General features: G+C 39.1%; 2 protein-coding genes across 5 annotated transcripts in view; one reads left to right on the forward strand and one right to left on the reverse strand.

Moving 5' to 3' along the window:
* Positions 1-20,337, reverse strand: part of LOC149145831 (lysophospholipid acyltransferase LPEAT2-like) — a 412,491-nt gene that overhangs the window by 226,813 nt on the left and 165,341 nt on the right. The gene's annotated exons all lie outside the window — the stretch shown is intronic.
* On the forward strand, positions 1,175-4,386 carry LOC149145832 (uncharacterized). Its single transcript, XM_089448464.1, has 4 exons — positions 1,175-2,659; positions 2,764-3,143; positions 3,300-3,515; positions 3,635-4,386. The coding sequence occupies exons 1-4, from the start codon at positions 1,284-1,286 to the stop codon at positions 3,802-3,804; spliced, it is 2,142 nt and encodes a 713-aa protein (XP_089304590.1). The 5' UTR covers positions 1,175-1,283; the 3' UTR covers positions 3,805-4,386.

Here is a 20,337-nt window from a genome sequence, read left to right on the forward strand (position 1 = left end):
GGCATTTGTCATGTAACATATAACCGTTGGGAAAATTTACACAAATAAATGTGAAACTTGCTGTTTTTGCATATCTTGTAGCTGCTGTTTTTTCTCTGAATATATTTACTGTGCTGTTTATGTCAATTTCTAGCACTGAATCAGCAATATGACAGTGCTGGAAGGCATGCTATCAAGGCAAGCCTCCTCAAACAGGAAGAATATGCTGATCTGTGCTAATTTTAACACTGTTTACAAGCATACAGAACTGATATCCTGCTGTTTTCAGTTGTGAATTCAGCTGATCTCTGACATGAGTGTACTTTTCTTGCCAAAGATGACTCTAGAATCTAAATCCTCATGCCCACGGATTCTCCTTGAAGATAAGGTTCCAATAACATCTCACATGCTAATATTGGCCAAGGGAATATAACTCAGCTCATGCTAATTTCAATGAGGGAAGTTGACTTGGGTTTCCTATTTAGCAAGTTTAAGTTATAAGTATTAAGTAGCATTCTGGATTGAAAAACTGTGCTTCTTTTTAGAGTGCACACGCACAAAAGTTGTCAAATCAGATGGTAGCCAAGGGTATTGTACAAAAGGCTTGCCCCCTGCTGCCATGGTCCAAACTTTCTGGTGAGGTTAGTCCTCACAAGACCCATGAAGAAGATGAATACGCTAAAGCAGAGAATATAAAAATATAAATATTCTGTTTTTAACTTTTTACTAAATCTGTTTTAAATTATGATAGCAGAGAATCCAGATATAACAACCCAAGTAAATGTGAAGACATAAATTAATTGTGGATACACAAGTAGCTGACATGGTGTTTAAAAACTCAACGACACTTTTTAATATTAATAAAGGCTGAAGCCTGAGACATAGTTCCTGCTGTATTTCTTACTGCAGAGCTGCCATACAGGTCTAGCTGAGGCCAAACTTTCATGGAACACACATATACAGTGGAAGGAGATATTCCTACAGATTGGAGTACAGTACTAGCCCTGTCATCTTGTGTTATGATTTGTTGAAAACTTGAAACTGAAAGAGATATTCCAACTTTACAGACTGGCTAGGCTATATTATTATGCCCTTGCAGAGTGTATATGATTATGGAAAACGTTTTCGAATCAGAAGTGAATTAATATGTAAGTTTTTGGCACATTGTTTTAATATTTTAAGTTTTTGGATGATTTTTAAATTTGATTTTTTGTTGTCTTTCACAGGAGCCACAAATTAAATAGAAGCCGGACTCCAAATCTTAACAGAAGCCACAAATTAAACACAAGTTCAAAGCAACAACAATGCCGAGAGAGCGGGACTTTGCTTGGGCTTATTGTGACAAGATTCCTGGAAAAGCCTCGATCCTTTGTAAATTTTGCAAAAAGGAATGCAGTGGAGGCATTTATAGATTCAAGTTCCACCTTGCAAAAATACCTGGCCATGATATAGGTATTTGCACCAAGGTTGACGAGAATGTCCAATACCAAGCAGCCTTGGCCCTTGAAATGTTAGAGCAGCATAATGCCAAGAAAGCAAAGCAAACTGCTGAAATAGGAAATGTTGGAGTTGATAATTTTTCTGTCACTAGCCCCATGTCACCTCAATCTGTTGAATCCTCAATGCCGTTCCCAAGTTTTCCACACATGCCTCCAATGCCAAGTCAAACTCAAAGCCATGCCAGTCCTTCAACTCCTTCCTTGAACACTGGAGGTGGAAACATAAATGCCTTTTTTGCTCCCCGCACAAAACCCGGTTCCCAACCTACCTTGGATGGCACTGGTTGGAAAAAAAATATCCATAGTCAGGCAAGGAAGGCCATTGCTAACTTTTGGTACTATTCTGACATACCTTTCCACTGTGCCAGAAGTCCTTATTGGCAAGCTATGGTTGATGCAATTGCTAATGCAGGTCCAGGGTTCAAAGCCCCTACATCAGAGAGCCTTAGGACAGATATGTTGTTAGAGAGTGTTGAAGATGTCATGCTTGTGCTAGCTGAGTTTCGTTCATCATGGGTAGAAACAGGCTGCACCATCATGAGTGATGGATGGACAGATCAGAGGAATAGAACTTTAATAAATTTCCTTGTATCTTGTCCCGCAGGCACAATGTTTCTCAAGTCAGTGGATGCTTCAGATAAGGTTAAGACTGCCCAACTTATCTGTGAAATGATGGAGGAAGTCGTTCAAGAAGTGGGAGAAGAAAATGTTGTACAAATTGTCACCGATAATGCAGCGAATTATATGGCTGCTGGTAGACTTTTTGAGATGAGGCACCCCACTATTTTTTGGACCTCTTGTGCTGCCCATTGCATAGATTTAATGCTTGAGGACATTGGTAAGCTTCATTGGATACATGAGGTTGTGGAGAAGGCAAAATCCATAACCAAATACCTATACAACCACACTATTGTCCTAAACACTATGAGAATATACACTGAAGGTAAAGAAATTGTTCGACCTGCAGTGACTAGATTTGCAACAAATTTCATATCTTTGCAATCTGTGGTTGAGCAAAAGATAAATCTGAAGAGGATGTTCTTGGGACCTGAGTGGATGGGATCTAAACATTCCAAGACCCCTGAAGGCATCGAAATTGTTGCACTTGTGTTTAATGATGGCTTCTGGAAAGATGCTGAAGAGATTATTGCTGTGACGGAGTCCCTTGTTAGAGTTCTCAGGTACTTTTAGTCTTTTAACTTTTTCATTTTTTAAATTTCATTTCAAGCTTCTTTTTATTTACAATGTTTCATATTTCTTTAAATTTGAATGCTTGAACTTTCAGGATGGTTGATGGTGACAAACCCGCTATGGGTTACATTTATGAGGCGATGGATCTCGCAAAGGAGGCCATCAAAAGAAGATATGGGGATGATGAGACAAAGTATATGCCTCTTTGGGACATTATAGATGCACGTTGGGATAGGCAATTGCATTCCCCCTTACATGCTGCTGGGTACTTCTTAAACCCACAATATTTTTATGATAAGAGCAAATTTAATGAGGATGGGGAGGTTGGCAGAGGACTTATGACATGCTTGGAAAGGTGCTTCCCTGATCCAGAACAACAAAGTCGTGTCTTTTCCCAACTACAAGATTATAGGACACCATCTAAATTGTTTGCCTATACCAGTGCTATAAGACAAAGGTCAAAGATGTTGCCAGGTACCCAGCTTGAAGGCTTCATCAATTCATTAAATTTGTTTAAACTTTATTTTGTATGTTAAATGTTTTATTAAATTTTCTTTTCTTTTTAAATTTTTACTATTTACTAATTTGGTACTTCTAGTCTTCTACTCACAAACCCTTACCACTTGCTAGGTCTTTGGTGGCAAAACTTTGGTAGTGATACGCCAGATTTGAAGAGATTTGCCATTCGAATCTTAAACCAAGCATGCAGTGCTTCAGGTTGTGAACGCAACTGGAGCATGTTTGAGAAAATACATTCTAAGAAGCGCAACCGATTGACACAAAAGCGCTTGAATGACCTTGTATTTGTCCATTACAATCTACGACTTCGCAACAAACAAATACAAGGTGAGATTCGAGAGCTTGAATTTGAAGGTTTCATAATCTAGTTCGTACTTTAAAAGTTTAAAGTTCAAACTTCAAAGTGAAATTTTAATTCACATTTCAATGTCTCATGATAATGACAGGTATTGATCATTCACCAATTGACCTTGAAGAGTTAGATTTGCAAGCTACAAATGCGGCAGAATGGGTTCAATTAGATGAGCCTCCTCTTTTCAGCCTTCATGACTTGGAGAACTTTGAGAGTCAAGCAAGTGAAGGAGTGGGAGGAATTGCTTCTAGTTCTCACTCTTAAGAGTCTTAGACTCTTAGTTGCTGATTTTTTTCTGATTAGTATGCAGTTTTTAACTTTTTTGTAAACTTTTAGAAGCATATGCTTCTAAGGAGTCAAGGACTCAAGACTCAGTGCTTTGGATCATGTGTGAATTTCAGACATATATGTTCTTAAAGTATTATTATTTACAGCTATATATATGTGTCTTGATGATTTGAATTTTGGCATAAGTAAAAGGTGAATTTGTCAAGTGATTTGACATCATCATTGAAGAATCTAAGGGCTTTTTTGCTGCTGCTATACCTGCGGTTGTAACTGCTATAAAAGTGACCTTTCAGATTTGGTTTTTGTAGAATAAGTTGTCTGAGAGGGATGAAACTTATCTAGGTTGTTTGGTATCTTTTTCTCCTTGGATTGCCTAGAAGGTTGGGTTGTTGGAAACTGAAATAATGTACTTTTCAGCTGTTTTTTATATTTATTTCATAGCATCTCCAAGGCTGGAAATTCACAGGGTTAGGATACGGGAAATTTCTATTGAAAGAGGTGAAATTTCTGTTTTTCATTAAAATCAAATGACCTTTGACCAGAGTGCAGAAATTTCTAAACACAGCAGTCCTTTGGCTCCTCCACTTGCTGCCTCAGCTTCTCTTCACTGTGGCTCTGATAGCATGTGAGATTTTCACTGTGGACTCATAACATATATGAGATACTTATTTATTCATGATATTTTGGACATCTATTGATATTATGCATTGTTTGGACATACCTTTACCCAATATTAATGAAAAATGGTTTTTTAAATTCAATATATGTGTATATTTTTATTTAATGAATTTGCCGATTTTTTCCCGATTTTTTCCCGATTTTTTCCCGATCCGATTAAAACTTTCGCTCTTTTGCCTCGCCGATTTATTGCCGATTCCGTGTCTGGTAACATTGGAAAAAGCAGATCTGCATTGCATTCGCTGCAAACGAAATGGATCACATGATGCTTCTACATGCAAGCTACCATGGGACAAAATTGAGCAGAAAAGAAACCAGCAAAAAGGTAAAACTGATGATACAAACAAAGGTAAAGCACCTGAATCCGCTCACTATATTGAGGCACAATGTAACATTGGAGTAAATGAAGATTTGTTTAATGCTTCACTTGCTTCTTCGAAAAATGATTGGTTGCTTGATTCAGGAGCAACCTGTCATATGACTCATAGGAAAGATTTTTTTGAAGATTTCACTGACAATGTTGATGGAGCAATATACTTTGTAGATCAGTCAAAAATCAAGCCATCAGGGCTTGGTACAATCAGGCTTAAACTGTCTGGTCTTCCAGACTTTCTTCTGGATCATGTTCTATATCTCCCACAGCTCAAGAGAAACTTGCTGTCCTTGGTCCACATCCGCCAGCAAGGTCACTCCATTCATATGTTTGATGGCAAGCTTGAGGTAAGAAAAGCATCTGACCACTCACTTGTCATGAGGGGAATAGAAGAAGAAAGGCTTCTCAAACTGCAAGGAACCTCTGCTCATGCACAACATTTCTCATATATTTCTCATCATGAAGAAGGTACACTTCCATCAAGTTTATTATGGCATGCTAGATTTGGACATTTAAACTATGACAGTCTCCGCTTATTGAAGAAAAATGGTGTTGCTGGTTTGCCTACAATTCCTAGGAAACATAAGCAATGTGATGCTTGCATTCTAGGAAAGCATAGCAAACAGTCTTTTCATGATTCACATTCAAGAGCACATAGGAAGCTTGAACTCATTCATTCAGATTTATGTGGTCCAATGCCTGTTCCTTCTGCAAATGGAAATAAACATATCATGACATTTATTGATGATTACACCAGAATGTGTTGGGTTTATTTATTGAAGAACAAATCTGATGCTTTTCAAACATTCAAGAATTTTCATAAATGGATTGAAAATGATGCACAATCTCATATTGGGTCTATTCGCACTGATAATGGAAAAGAATATACATCAAATGAATTTGAAAACTATCTTCGCCAACATGGGATCAAACATCAAACAACTGTACCTTATAATCCCCAACAGAATGATGTAGCAGAAAGAATGAATAGAACAATTTTGAATATGGTACGATCCATGCTTTTCTTCAAAAATGTAAAGATAATGTTTTGGGTTGATGTTGTTCTATGTGCTGCATATATAAAGAATAGATGTCCATCTAATGCTATAAGAAACAAGACTCCTTATGAATTGTGGTATGGACATGTTCCTTCGGTAAAACATCTCAGGATCTTTGGTTCCACCTGTTATGCTTTTATACCAAAGGTACATAGAAACAAACTTGGTGCTAGAAGTCGTAAGTGTATCTTCCTGGGGTATTCAAACACCTCTAAAGCATACCGCCTCTATGATGAAGTAAATAAAAAGTTTGTTGTATCTAGAGATGTCATTTTTCTGGAATCATCCAAATCTGACAATGTTGTTGAGCGGCAACTTGATCGCTTGGATAGATTCGCAAAAACAAAATCATTTCAAGAATTTGATAATCAGATTCCACATCTTGAAGGGGGGATTCCTATACTAGATCAACATGTGGAATCTTCTTCTGAAGAACAATCTCCCCTGCATGAAACTCCAACAATGGATGATGCTTTAAGTGATGTAATTGATAGAATTGGGAGACTCAATCTTGATTCAGTCCCAACTCAATAAACAGAGCAGCCTGGACCATCTCCGAAAGGTCCCCCAAAGTGGCTGACAAAGACACTTGAAAGTGTTCATCCTGATGAAACTAGAAAAACAGGAACCAGAAATTCAAACCGACAAAATGGAGGTGATGTAGATGACTCTAATTTACCTGTTGATATGGATGTTACTTATGATTGTGAATTGAACTTGTCTACAGATTTTGAACCAACTTCCTTCAAAGAAGCTGCTTCTCATGATGAATGGAAAGAAGCAATGAAAAAGGAGTATGATGCCCTCATAAAGAATGGCACTTGGAAGCTGGTTGATCCTCCATTTGGAACCAAACCAATTGGCTGCAAGTGGGTCTACAAGAACAAATACAAAGCTAATGGCTCACTTGACAAGCACAAAGTTAGGCTTGTGGCAAAAGGCTTTGCACAGAAGGAAGCGGTCGATTATGAGGAAACTTTTGCCCCCACAGCAAAATGGGCCACCATCCGGACACTCTTTGCACTAGCTGCTCAGAACGGTTGGAAAGTCCATCAAATGGATGTAAAAACTGCATTCTTGAATGGAGATCTAAAAGAGAATGTTTTTATGTCCCAGCCTGAAGGATTTGCTGTGAAAGGACATGAACATAAAGTATGCAAACTTGTGAAATCCTTGTATGGCCTCAAACAAGCACCGCGAGCCTGGTATGAAAAACTAACTGAGCATCTTCTGAAACTCAACTTCAATCATTTTGATCTTGATGATGCAACTTTATTTGTCAAGAAACTTGGCAAAACAGTTGTGTATCTTGTGGTATATGTAGATGATCTTTTAATGACAGGGAACAATGAAAGCTACATTGCATCCATAAAGAAGGAATTAGGGAAAAGTTTTGAAATGACTGATTTGGGCTATGTTCATTACTATCTTGGCATTGAAGTAACCCAACATCCAAAATCCATATTTCTTTCTCAAAATAAATACATTGGAGATTTGTTAAACAGATTTGGCATGACAGAGTGCAATCCTCTTTCTACTCCAATGGAACAAAACTTAAAGCTCACATCTATTGAAGGAAAGGAATTTGAGGATGCAACAAAGTATAGACAGCTTGTAGGAAGTCTCATCTACCTCACTACTACCAAACCAGACATTTCATTTACTGTTGGAATCCTCTCCAGGTTCATGCAAAAGCCTTGTGAGGGACATTGGTTTGCTGCAAAAAGAGTTCTAAGGTACTTGAAGGGAACTCAAGACCTTGGAATCAAGTATACACAGGTGGACGACTTCAGCTTGATTGGATACTCTGATTCAGACTTTGATGGAGACAAAGAAACTGGGGTATCTACTTCAGGATATGCTATGAGTCTTGGATCAAGAGCTGTCTCCTGGAGATCACGCAAACAATCAGTTCCAGCAGATTCCACAACTGAAGCAGAATACGTGGCAGCAGCTGAAGCAACGAAAGAAATTGTGTGGCTCAGGAAAATTCTTGAAGATTTGCAGGTAAAACAAGTACAATCAACTCCACTCATGATTGATAACACCTCTGCAATAAAGTTGGCCAAGAATCCAAAGTTCCATGATCGAACAAAGCATATCAATACTAAATATCATCTGATTCAACATCATGTTGAGGCCAAAACAATCCATCTCCGTCATTGTTCCACAACTGAGCAAATTGCAGACATCTTCACCAAAGCACTTGGAAAGGAAAAGCTTGAACGATTCAGAATGATGCTTGGACTCACCAACATCCCTTCAAATTAAGGGGGGGAATGTTGACACCTAATCTTCATGATTGGGGAATTTGTAAAATAGATAAATCAGGAATGTGAACAGTCATCGGAAGATGAACTGAACAATCACTCCTAATGTATAAATCAATAACATACTTATGGAATAAACACACGAATCAGTTTTTCTGAGTTTTCTGCCAAACTGGAGTTACTGCCTGGCCTGACAATATTTTTCATGCTTCTAGGTTTTGTTGAGTCAAAGAGTCAAAGTCCTATTTGGACCTCTTGAAAGGAAAAAGGAAAAAGAATTTTTATTATGTAATTTTGGGTCAAAAACCCCTCTAGATGCCAAGTTGGCCTACATGACAAGTCAGCCCTACCCCAATAGACATGTCTTTTCGCACCCCTCTAGGCAGTCTAAATAGAAGATGATATGAGCTCATTTGGACACACACTTGGATGTGTTTTTTTGGTCTGAAATTTCGCAAAAGAAGAGAATTGAAGTGAAGGGACGAAGTCTGAAATGGAAGAGGAGTTTGTTGATTTCTGGTAGCATCGGATGTGCTCTAAGTCTCAAATTTCGCAAGGAGACTTGGGCACATGTATTCCAAAGAACCCAGAAAGCGTTTTGGGAAATTCCACCCAAAGACCGTTTTATTAAAATAATTAATTATTTTTAATGGGACCCTAAGTCTAAACTTAGGAAATTAGAATAATTAATGGGTATTAATCAAACTGTGGGTGTAACTTCTAGAAGAAGACGAGGATCAAGCAGAAATGATCTTAGCCATTTATTAGCTTCTAATCTGGGTCGTTGAATGTCAACAAGAAGATTATTTAAGGAGGCTTGAGGGTCATTTGGAAAACACACTGAGAGAGATCAAGAAGATCGAATTTCTCAGAGAGGGCAGTGCAGCAGTTGCTAGAGGAGTGATCGAAGTGATGTTTTGCAGTGAGGGGCAGAGATAGTATCTGGAAGAGGTAAGTTTCCCTGGGCCAAAGAGAACAAGGTAGAGAAGGCAGAACGACGTCCCGAGAGAGGCAAACACTGGCTCACATAGAGCTGACGCAGTGGTAGCATAGGCCTTAGAGGGAGATCGAAATCCTACTAGGGAAATCGAGTTTTAGAAACTGGAACCGGGGTGTGAAACCTGCAGGTAGAAATTCATAATTTCCAACGAGCAAAGGGTCCAAAGGAGGAGAAACGTGATTCCCAGCAAGGGTGACACAGAGATTGCGTGAGGCTTACGCAATTCTGTGCAGAGGCCATACAGAGGGGACGTAGAGGCTCCAGTCCAACGTGATCAGTCTCAAATTCTTCTAGTGACAGGGTGAGAGCATCTCACTATTTCTTTTGTCCAGTTTCTCTTTGTATCGGATTGCTAGTTTAGCATCCAAGGAATTGTACCCAGATTTACTATTGCATAATAATAAAACCCTCAGATATGTTGCACCGGTTTTCCCGCATTGAGTTTTTTTGGGGACATTTGTCCAAAAATAACGATGTCCTGTGTGATGTTTTTCTCTTATGCTCAGCTTCTTGTTTCCGCATATAATTTAATTAAGTGAAGGTTGTAGGGTATGTATTTCGATATTTACCATAGGAAACTACAAGTAATTTGTTTAAAGGAATTTAACAAATAGGAGAAATGTCATCAGTTGCTGCAATAGGGATTCCAGTTTAGGAATTTTCACAGACTTTTTTTCTTAAGATGGAATATGTGAATGTTATGCCTTGGTACTTCTCTTGTTGTTGATATCTTGATGATGAATTTGATGAAACAGAATGGAAGGCTTGACTTGGCATCTAGAGGTAGAAGTTCTTCTATGGTCATGGATCTTGGACGTCTCCACTTTGATCTAATTTATAAGAAGAGATTTTGATTGGGTTTTCCCCTAGGAGAGGGGTTTTACACTGGTTGAGAGCCTATATTCTGTGTTCTTTTGTTTCTATGAACTTCATGTTTTGCATTTGATAATTATTTGATGAAGAAGAATATAATTAATTTAAAAGATGCTAACAGAGTTCACTACTAATTAATTGGAAGCCTCCCCATTTTTCAACACTTAGAAGCAAGTCAACCTTCGAAAAGCCCTAGCAGCTTGCCTTAAATATCATAAGAGATATAAGAGAAAGGTAAATATTTTAGTTCTAATGATTTTTTATCAACATGACTTTAGTTAGTGCCTATTCCTACTTAAGAAAAAGGCATTTTAGGGGAAAGAAAATTGATTGGAATAAAAGGGGAAAATATGTTTTCCTCATGTAAAACCCTAACTATATTTTTTTGTGGGGGGGGAAATTAAATAGAAGATGCACACTAGGTTCTTCTATGGATTTCAAGGAAGAATATATTCAACTTGCAAACTTCTACCAAGAGTTTCAATAAACAATATGCCTTTAGTGATGGAACATCAAGGAAACCCTAGCATTAATCCATCCACATGCAAAATAATGAAAAATCAACAATAAGCATACAAATCCCCAAGAAAAATCCCTTTTCAATCCCAAAAAGTGTTAGAAAATCATAAAGGCAGAAAGATTTTCATATCTTGATAGTTACTTGTGATATTTAGTTATCTTCTTTTAGGACTTCTTCAATTTCTTTGTCTTCGTTTATCTTCTTATCATCAAGTAATTACCAAAACATAAACATGAAGATCAAGGTCACAGAATGTAGGCTCTAGACAAGGACAAAACCCCTCTTCGAGGGGAAACCCCAAAAATCTCTTCTCTTCTTTAAGAACCAAATCAAATGAGACAAACAAGGCCTTTAGACCAAGACAAAGACTTCCCTCCATCCACCAAGCCAGCCTGCCATGAAAACAAGTTAAACTTCCAAAATCAAGTCAAGAAAAGCATCTGAAATCAAATCAGCTAGGGTCTCGGCCCTCTCTTCCACCTCCGCAATTTTGGTATGTTCACTCTTACATCTTCGACTCTGCAATACTTCACATTACTTGCACATGTGGCAGAAAGATGGATATTTTAGCTTCCTTTGATTAGACAAGTATCTCCTCTCTTTTGGTATAGCTTTCCTTCTCCTTTTAGGTTCTTTGCATACACTTTTTCACTAAGAAGTTGCAGATCGAATTCCATGGATGGATCTCCTTCTCAATAGGTTGAATGCATGGGTATATATAGTAGTTTGAAGCTCCTCTATTAGGTCGACATGCAAAAAAGGGCAAGCCGACTTGGTGGTGGAGTATTGCATGACCAAATTACAGAGAATAATTTTCTTTCTTTGACCCAATGAGCCCACGAAGGGTATTTTACATCATGACTTAGACTTTGACTCGAGACACAAACCCTAGAGCACTCAATGGGTGCTTTGGACCTAGAAATAAAATAAATAAGCACGAAACTATGAAAATTTCTAAACAAAAATTCTATTACTGTAGCAATTGATTTATTTCACCTACTTATTATTCCCTATAATTTATTTATGAAATCCCTTCAGCAAATATTAAAATAAATTGTACTGCAGATATCACACCATTATACAGAAACAAATATATGCACAAGAATTAATCACATCAACACAGTTATTTTTGGACAATTGTCCCCGGAAAAAACCAATGCGGGAAAATCGGTGCAGCAGAGGAGGGTAATGGAGCAGAGGAAAATCGGTGCATGTGACAATAATGGTAATGGAGCGAAAAGACATCAAGGCAGAGTAACATGGACTGTAATGTTCCTAAGTAGGAATACAAGTGATATAAAGCATACAATCAGTTCAGCAATATAAAAACGAAATATATATTAAGCACCAATGGAAATGCTGGAAATAATGAACTGGTGATCCATTTTATTACTTCTTTGAGGGAAAAATACAATAGATAAAAGAGTGGTACACCTAGGCTTGTCTCAATGGACAAGCTTGACCAAACCCAGGTGAGAAATAGCTAAACTAATGGCTGCCTCAACTGCTGCACCAATCTGCATTGCTGCCTAGAAAACTGCCCTTCCTCCTAAAACTTCGAATGGCTGGAAACACCACTTCCCATGCTTAGAAAATTATGAGATTGGAGCTCATGACTCCTTGGCCTAAACCTGGAAAAAACCACAAAGGAATTTAGTTGGTTCAGACTTCTGAATTTCGACCCCCAACGAGCACAACTCTAGCTGCCACTGCAAAACTCGGCCTACTGGATTCTGCCTATAAATCCTCCTAGAAAATGTCCAAAAGGGTTGGGTTGATCCCCACTACAAGTCCCCTGACTTCTCGGATGAGCTTCCAGGCTGTAGTGCTTGCTCCTAGACTCCACGAAAACATTGGACTGACCCTCTGCGATGTCCCCTGAGCCTGCAATTCGAACTACTGGGTTTGTTGGCTCTGTTGGCTCCAAAACTCTCCAGAAATGTTGGCCTATTGTTTCCTCCAAATCCCCTAGCTCTCCCGGAAAATCGATGATCTGTTGTGGCTCAAACTTCTCCTGCGTATGCTTCTGGTGGCCCAGAAATATGCATTCCCTATGGGTGACTAAATGATAGTGTTGTAGCGAACTCCCGGATCTCCTGAAATGTTGATGGAACTGCCTTCCTAGGGCGGGCGCTCAAGGTCCACCGAAGGTAAGGTTGAATCTCCCGCTTGAGAGATTCGTGGCTAAACAACCAGTTGACTCAGTTAAATAGCAGAGCGAACAGTCAAGTGATTTCGATTTGCAAGGTGAATGAATGAGCTCAAATGAGAGCTCTCTCCTCCTTTTATCCTCGTGAGCCTTCCTTGCCTCATGTGGGCCCCCCCATCCAGCACTTCAAATTACCTCCAAGCCATTTGAATGGCCTAGTTCGAATTCCCACGTGAGTGCCCCCCACCTCCCACTAGCAACCAAATTAAGTCGAATTTCCTCCTAAGTCCCTAAGTCGAAAACGTTGGGTTCTTCCCTTAGCCAAAATTGTGCAAAAATGTGTGGAAACACCCTATTACAAATGTGTTTGAGAAGGGACATGACATGGACATGGGACCAACTGATGGAGGTCCATCATCTTACTTACATAGATGTAAGGAGGGGGTAATCATGGAGGCACGAGTTACCCCTTTTCTTGGTCTACATTTTCCAACCCTCTAGTGCGCCTTTTACTTTTTTTTTATAATGCTTTGAATACTAGCATAGCTTAGGAGCCCAAGCTTGTTTTTAATGATTTAGCATCTATTTACCCCTTAATGATGAGTTAGTTTATTGATCATCAAGGTTGGGACATGCAAGAGTTCCTGTATTATGTGATGGAGCATCAAGTGCTCTAGGCACTAGTTGATGGCTAATGAGGGGGGTAGAGCTCAGCCTAGGCTTTTACCCATGTGTTAACTAATGTCCCTATTATCCTTTCATTTTAACTTCCTTTTTCTTTCATTGTGGCCATTTTATGCTTTTTTCTTTCTTTTAGCTACATCAACCTCCAGGCCAAAGTTTTCAGCCTAGACTCAAGGATGAGGAAAAGAGGGTGCCAATCACAATGAGCCAATGACCACAAGTTGAAGAATGGAGATAAAATTTAGGGGAGTGATGGAAAGTGGTAAGCATGGAATAATAATGGACACGCTACTTGAATTTGTGTCTCCCAAGTAGTACCCCTCCTATAACCCTAAGGCCTTAGAAGAGGTCCCATGAGACTAGGGAAAAAAATCAACCTCCCTGGTAAAGTGACAAAGTAGGTTTACGGTCAAGATCAGTTAATCATGTAATCAACACTTAATCCATGTTAGAATGCCCAAAACGTTAACGAAAAGTAGATGATTTCAAGATGGTTAAAGTACTTGTCGAATGATGACCTACCTTCCTTTGTTAGGTCCCTATAATACTACTGTAGCCCCCTTATTGTTATTTTTAGTGTAGCCCCTCTCCTTCAAATAGGTCATCTTAGCAGTTTCGCTATAACTTTTTTTCTACAAGGCTTTAGAAGCTAGAATTTCGACCACATGGAGCCGAAATTTTGGTGAACTTCGTGTACAAATTTTAGATCTTGGTTCACTATATTTTCTAAGATATGGTCCGAAGAAGTTAAGGTTTTTGCAGACTCCAGAATTCAATCTCAAACATGTGACCTAGGGAAAATCATCATAATTTTCTCTCCGAGCATCAGATTTGAATTTCATAAGAAGTGACTGAAAGTGCACAAACTGTAGTTTTTTGTGTACCATTTTTAAGGTCGAAGGTCAAAACAGTGACACGTGGCATTTCATAAAAGGTCACACTACTGAAGCAGTCTATAATCAAGTCATCGTGGGAGATTGGACATAACCTTTTCTTCAAGAATCCAACCTCGATATGACTTGTGGCATTGGAAAGAAGACTTAAAGGGCTACCATAGGACAAAATTTCAGACTTTGGAGATCCAAAATTACATAGATACAACAGTGACAATATCGATCTCCTAAAAAGCAAGAAAAAGGTGTGTATCATTTTTAAATTTTGCATAACTTTTGTTTGAAAAATCAGTTTGAAGTGATTCAAAGGGCATTATGAAGCATAGATATGATTGTTTGATTCCAAAATGCCTCGAAACAAAAAAATGGACACACCTAGTAAGCAACCAAAAATCTCTACTATGGCGCATGAAGAAGAGGAAGAAATGCAACATGATATACCAAAAGTATGAGACCAAGTGAAAAAAAAATTCGCTCTCGCAAAGAGTAACCAAAATGAACTAGAAGCTAAAATGGATGGTTTGAAAGAAAAAATAAAAGGCCACATGGAAGTCTTGAAGGATGGTTTAAAAGCAGACATCGGAGTTTTTAAAGTAGACATGGAAGCGATGAATGTCAAATTTGAAGGGTTGACAAAGTTGCTACAATAAACGTTTTCCAGTGGTGACAAGGTAATCCATGAAAATCATGATGAAGACAAGGAATATGAATTATGATTTTAGAGATTCCAATGTTGGGTTTAAGACCCAACACATTCTTAAGATTGACATGAGGAAGTTTGATGGCAAGGATCCAGTAACATGGATACTGTAAATGGAGCAATTCTTTGATCTACATGATCTGTCAAACACACAAAAAGTAGGAATTGCATCTCTATATTTAGAATAAAATCAGTTTATGTGGTATCGATGGCTTTGTTTTCGTAAATCAAGGATCCGGTAACATGGATACTATAAATGGAGCAATTCTTTGATCTACATGATCTGTCAAACACACAAAAAGTAGGAATTGCATCTCTATATTTAGAATAAAATCAGTTTATGTGGTATCGATGGCTTTGTTTTCGTAAATCAATTGTCACTTGAACAATTTTTGCGGAAGAATTGGTAGCACATTATGAGGATACTAAGAGCAATACCTTCTCTATCCAATTGATAAATCTCAAACAAAAAGGTTCAATGGCAGAGCACATCGAGGACTTCCAAAGATTGAATATCAAGGTAAATGATATTCCAAAGGAGCATAGGATTGATGTCATCATAGGGACTTTAAAGAATAACATCCAACATGAGGTTCGCCTTTGGCAACCTTATTCATTGGAGAATGAATTCAAGGTAGCAAGAAAAATTGAAAGCATAATTATGGCAACAAGGAAGTCTACCACTCACAACTATAAAGTTGGAAGTGTTGTTGCTCCTAGCCTCCCACAACCTACAAGGTTGACACCACAACAACTGAAGGAAAAAAGAGAAAAAGGGCTTTGTTACAGTTCTGATAGCAAATACACTAAGAGTCATAAGTGTGCTGAGAAGAACTTATTTTACATAGATTGTGAAGAGGCAACAAGAAACGTCAAAACAAGGGGATCTACACTAAGAACCAACCCTAGAGAATGAGGAAATGAATCCAACCATATCTTGTAATGCATTGGCAGGAATTACCACTTCTCAAACTCTCAAGATAGAAGGATATATCAAGAAAAAAAGGTAATAGTGTTAATCGATTCTGGTAGTGCCCATAATTTTATTCATTGTAAGATAGCCAAGGAATTGAATTGCTTTCTATATCCAGCATCAGAGTGATGGTTGTAAATGGAGGAACGATAAACTTAGGGAAGTGTCATAATATAAATCCAACCATAGGGGAATATGTACTGAATAGTCCAATGCTTTCCATTCCAATGGGTGGTGTTGATGTTGTATTAGGAGTCAAATGGTTACAATCTTTGGGGATGATAGCTTTTAATTTTCAAGAACTTTTATTGAAATTTTTATGGGAAGGAAAGGAAATTGAATTAAGGGTTATCGCAGGGGAACTAGGGAAGATAATAAACTCTAATGGCATGACAAATCTTTTGAAGAAATAACAACAAAACATAATTGCACAATTATTCTCACTAGATGTTCAAACATTGAAATCATCCATTTCTCCAAATCTCCAAAGAATCTTGGACAATCATTCCAAGGTCTTTCATACTCCCAAAGGCCTCCCACCTATTCGTGGTCATGATCATGCTATTCACTTGATTCCAGGAAGTGTTCCTCCAAACATCAGGCCTTATTGATATCCCTATGCCCAAAAGAGTGAAATTGAATGTATGATTGCAGAAATGCTAGAGGCTGTTAAAATTGGAAACTAGGGTCAAACTCCATGTGGGTCATCATATTTATGACAGCCGATATTTTTCTTGGATCCCTCTCATCGAGAGGTGTAGGATTGATCTAAAGATCAGCCGATTCCAATAAGTATTCATGGATTTATGAAGTTATTTGTGTTATAAGACAATTCGTCAAGGTCAGCCAACAACTAAATAACACCCATATGTGCTCAACGTTTTAGTATAAAAGGAGATGACTTGAGAGTCATTTCACACACACTTCTCTCTTGATTTCTCTCCACTCGCTTTGGGTTTTAGTGGAAGAGAAATCTAGGAGTGGAAGCCCTAGATGTTGGAGGAAAGGAGGCTGCTCTAGCTGTAGCAAAGAAGACAGGCCAGCGAAGCTATGGAAGGGATCTATATGTTGACCTAAAGGAGCCCTTACCTTTGTCATGGATGAAGTTTAACGCAGCTATGGAGGAGGCCCTAGCAAGCCCTAGCCGCAGCAAGAAGAGGCCAAGGTAACAAGGAGATCAGGGACTGGTTTGTGGGTTAAACAAGGCACCGAATTGCTAAAAGGAAGGCCAACTTGCTTGCTGGGAAGACCGAATTAGGAGACCTCTCTCGCAAGTCTCTTTGGGCACTGTTTTGTGGACAGAATTCTTGTATGGTGTTGGTTGTCTGCTACAGGTGCACAGTTAGGGTATGCGTAGGGAGGATTAAGGGCTAGTATATGCCCAGAACAGCAGCATACTAAGCATGGAGTCTCATGAAGGTGTGCTACAACATTTAAGGGTTATTTGTGGACTATTAGAAGTGTTTGTAAGGGCTATTGCAGCATAACCAGATACCCTAACCAGTCACAGTATAAACAGCAGTGAAAGCAAACTTGGAACAACAATGTTTAAGGTATGTTGGGTTGTTGTAGGTTACAATGGGACTGCAGCAAGGACGGTGTTGCAAACACAAATGGGACAGCAAGCAATCATAGGAGCAGCAGTCACTAACAGTGGGACAGCGGTGCTAGGAATGTGACAGCAAGGTGACCCATGAAGTTTTGAATGCATGATAGTGTGGCAAGATGCATGGGCAACAAGATAACAACGATGGCATGGTATAGCAATGTTACAATGACATCATGCTAGCAGCAATGTAACAATAGGACAGCAGCAAAGACATGCTAACAACGAAACAGCGGTATGGTAAGCAAGGCGCAATAAGCACATTGTGGCAAGCATGGTGCAGCAAGCACATGGGACAATATGGTAAACATGGTGCAGCAAATGGCACATGATGGTACATGATGCATTACAGTGATGGGTACTGTCATGATTGGTGAAGCATGATGAGATGCAGCATAGTGATGATGGGTGCAACACGGTGAGGTGCAGCATGATGATGAGGAGCAGCACAACGATAGGTGCAGCAAGGCGATGGAGTCACCTTGGAGAATCAGTTGAAGCAGCATGCCTTCAATTGAGTTCAGCTACCTCATGTATCATCTTCTTAGAGATGACCTATGTTCTTATTTACATAAGTCAAAGTGTTGATTGTTGTTGTAAATGTATTCTCTCTCTCTCTACTGAACTATTGAAGAACATACAAGAAGAATTGGTCAAGAGTTTCCCCACATTAGGGTTTGTCCCTGGCTAGTGCCACATCTTGTGTCCTCTTGTCTTGGCTTGTCTTTTGCGATCTATGTTTATGTTCTATCTGCAATTTACTTTAATGCTGATGTGATTGCTAATTTGGAAAAGATATTGAGCTAATTGTGAAAATTGAAATAAATTGCTCTAAGCATAGAACATACCTTAAATTAACATGGTATCAATGTTGAGGTGAAGACAAAGCCCAACTAAGAGTGAAAGAGAAATCACGAAGACAATTGGGAAAGGATAATAGGATCATTGGATTCTTCATCCTTCTTCTAATTCACCAAGGGTGAAGTCGAAGCAGAGAAAATTATCTAATGGTCTACCTAAAGATCACTTCAATGGGAACTCTGGATCTAAAGGTGGAAGGAAAGGCAGATGCCTTGGTTGTAATAAGTTCGGCCATTATGCGAAGGAGTGTCCGAATGGTAGGGACACGTCACTTGATGATGATAACAATCATTTCAGGGACATCTTCAATGATCGAAGGAATGACAGGTAATGCAGGTCATCAAGGAAACAGCTGACTCTTCAAAGAAAGCAAGGAACCCCAGGTATGAAGAATCAAATATTGTTTCTGATAAGATAAAGAAGCGTTATCTTATATTGGCCCTCTCCTTCAGACTCTTTGGAAATTTGGTTTATTGATTGTAGTGCTTCAAGGCAATTCATCGAACAGAAGGGTGCTCTAATTTGTTAGAGATGGAAACAATCGTGGGATTATACTTGGAGTCAATGCCACCTATCCCGGAAAGGGTGTAGGAAATGTTACCCATCAATTGAATGAGGAAACTCAATTCATTTACAAGAATCTCTTTTATGTACCTGATCGCAAGAAGAACCTGGTGTCCATTTCTACAATGGAAGCCAAAGGCTTCAAGGCAGCATTCATTGATAGAAAGGTACAGGTTTGAAAATGAAATTTTCAAATATGCTTTTACTCGTAGGTTTAGGATTGGCAATTTGTATCAAGTTGCAGGAAGCCCATTGGGGACCATGTCAGTTGACACATCTCATCTATAGCACCGGAGGTCTACTTTATGGGGCCCTACCCAATGTGAGTCAAATGGTGACCGGGATGCCTGAATTCAAAAGGAGCATGAAGGTACATGTCTGAGATGTACCGAAGGAAAATCTTACAAGGGGACCATTCCCCTCATATAACAGGTCCACAGGTTTGGAACAACTTGAGGGGTTTGAGATTCATGATCGAGAATCTCATGTATGCAGGTGGAAGAAAGTCCTCTATGGCTTGAAGTAAAACACCCCGGGCTTAATATGAAAGGATTGATAGATGTTTGATGAAGTTGAGATTCACTAGGAGTGAAGCCGATCCAAACCATTGCTTGAAGGTTGTGGATGATAGAACTATCATACTGGCACCTTCTAAGGGCGACCTCTTTCTAACAGATGCAAACACTCTCATTTGCAAAAGTAAGAGGGAGTTGGATTCCGGATTTGGAATGGTGAACTGCAAGCCCATGACTACCTCGATGGAGCTTAACTTTTAGAAGTTATGTGGTAGGGATGTCGGACCTGATTTGGGAAATGCCTCTGAGTTTCATAAACTCATTCTAGCATTAATGTTCTTGGTGAACTCCCATCTGGATATATGTTTTGCAGTTAGCATGTTGGGCTCATATTTGGTCGAGCCTCACTGGATTGGTGCCAAGAATCATTTGAGATATCGCCAGAGCACAATCTCTCATGGATTGAGATACACTGTCGGAAATGTGAAGCTGCATGATAATTCTGATGCTAGTTAGGCAGGCAGTGTGGAGGACCGCAAGAGCACTTTTGGGTACTGATTCTCTTTGGGTTCTGCTCAATATCTTGGACGAGCAGGAAGCAGAAGATGGTTTCTATAAGCATTGTTGAGACCAAATACATAGCTACGAGTATGACCTCGTGTGATGCTGCCTGGTTATGGAAGCTCTTCAATGAGCTATTTATACACATGATGGATACCACCGTGATCTTCTGTGTCAAGCAGGGGGGATTCGATTGTCGAGGAATCCTGTATTCTATGATTGCTCCAGCAT

This window comes from Pinus tabuliformis, chromosome X (assembly GCF_031772625.1).
Source record: "Pinus tabuliformis cultivar Carrire ecotype Pingquan chromosome X, CPIR1, whole genome shotgun sequence".
In the NCBI taxonomy this organism is placed as follows: domain Eukaryota; kingdom Viridiplantae; phylum Streptophyta; class Pinopsida; order Pinales; family Pinaceae; genus Pinus; species Pinus tabuliformis.

Excerpts from the sequence above, each read along its gene's own strand:
- LOC149145832 (XM_089448464.1), top strand. The coding sequence starts at position 1,284 with ATGCCGAGAGAGCGGGACTTTGCTTGGGCTTATTGTGACAAGATTCCT. Across the intron at positions 3,144-3,299 it reads AAGGTCAAAGATGTTGCCAG|GTCTTTGGTGGCAAAACTTT; the intron begins GTACCCAGCTTG and ends ACCACTTGCTAG. Across the intron at positions 3,516-3,634 it reads TCGCAACAAACAAATACAAG|GTATTGATCATTCACCAATT; the intron begins GTGAGATTCGAG and ends TGATAATGACAG.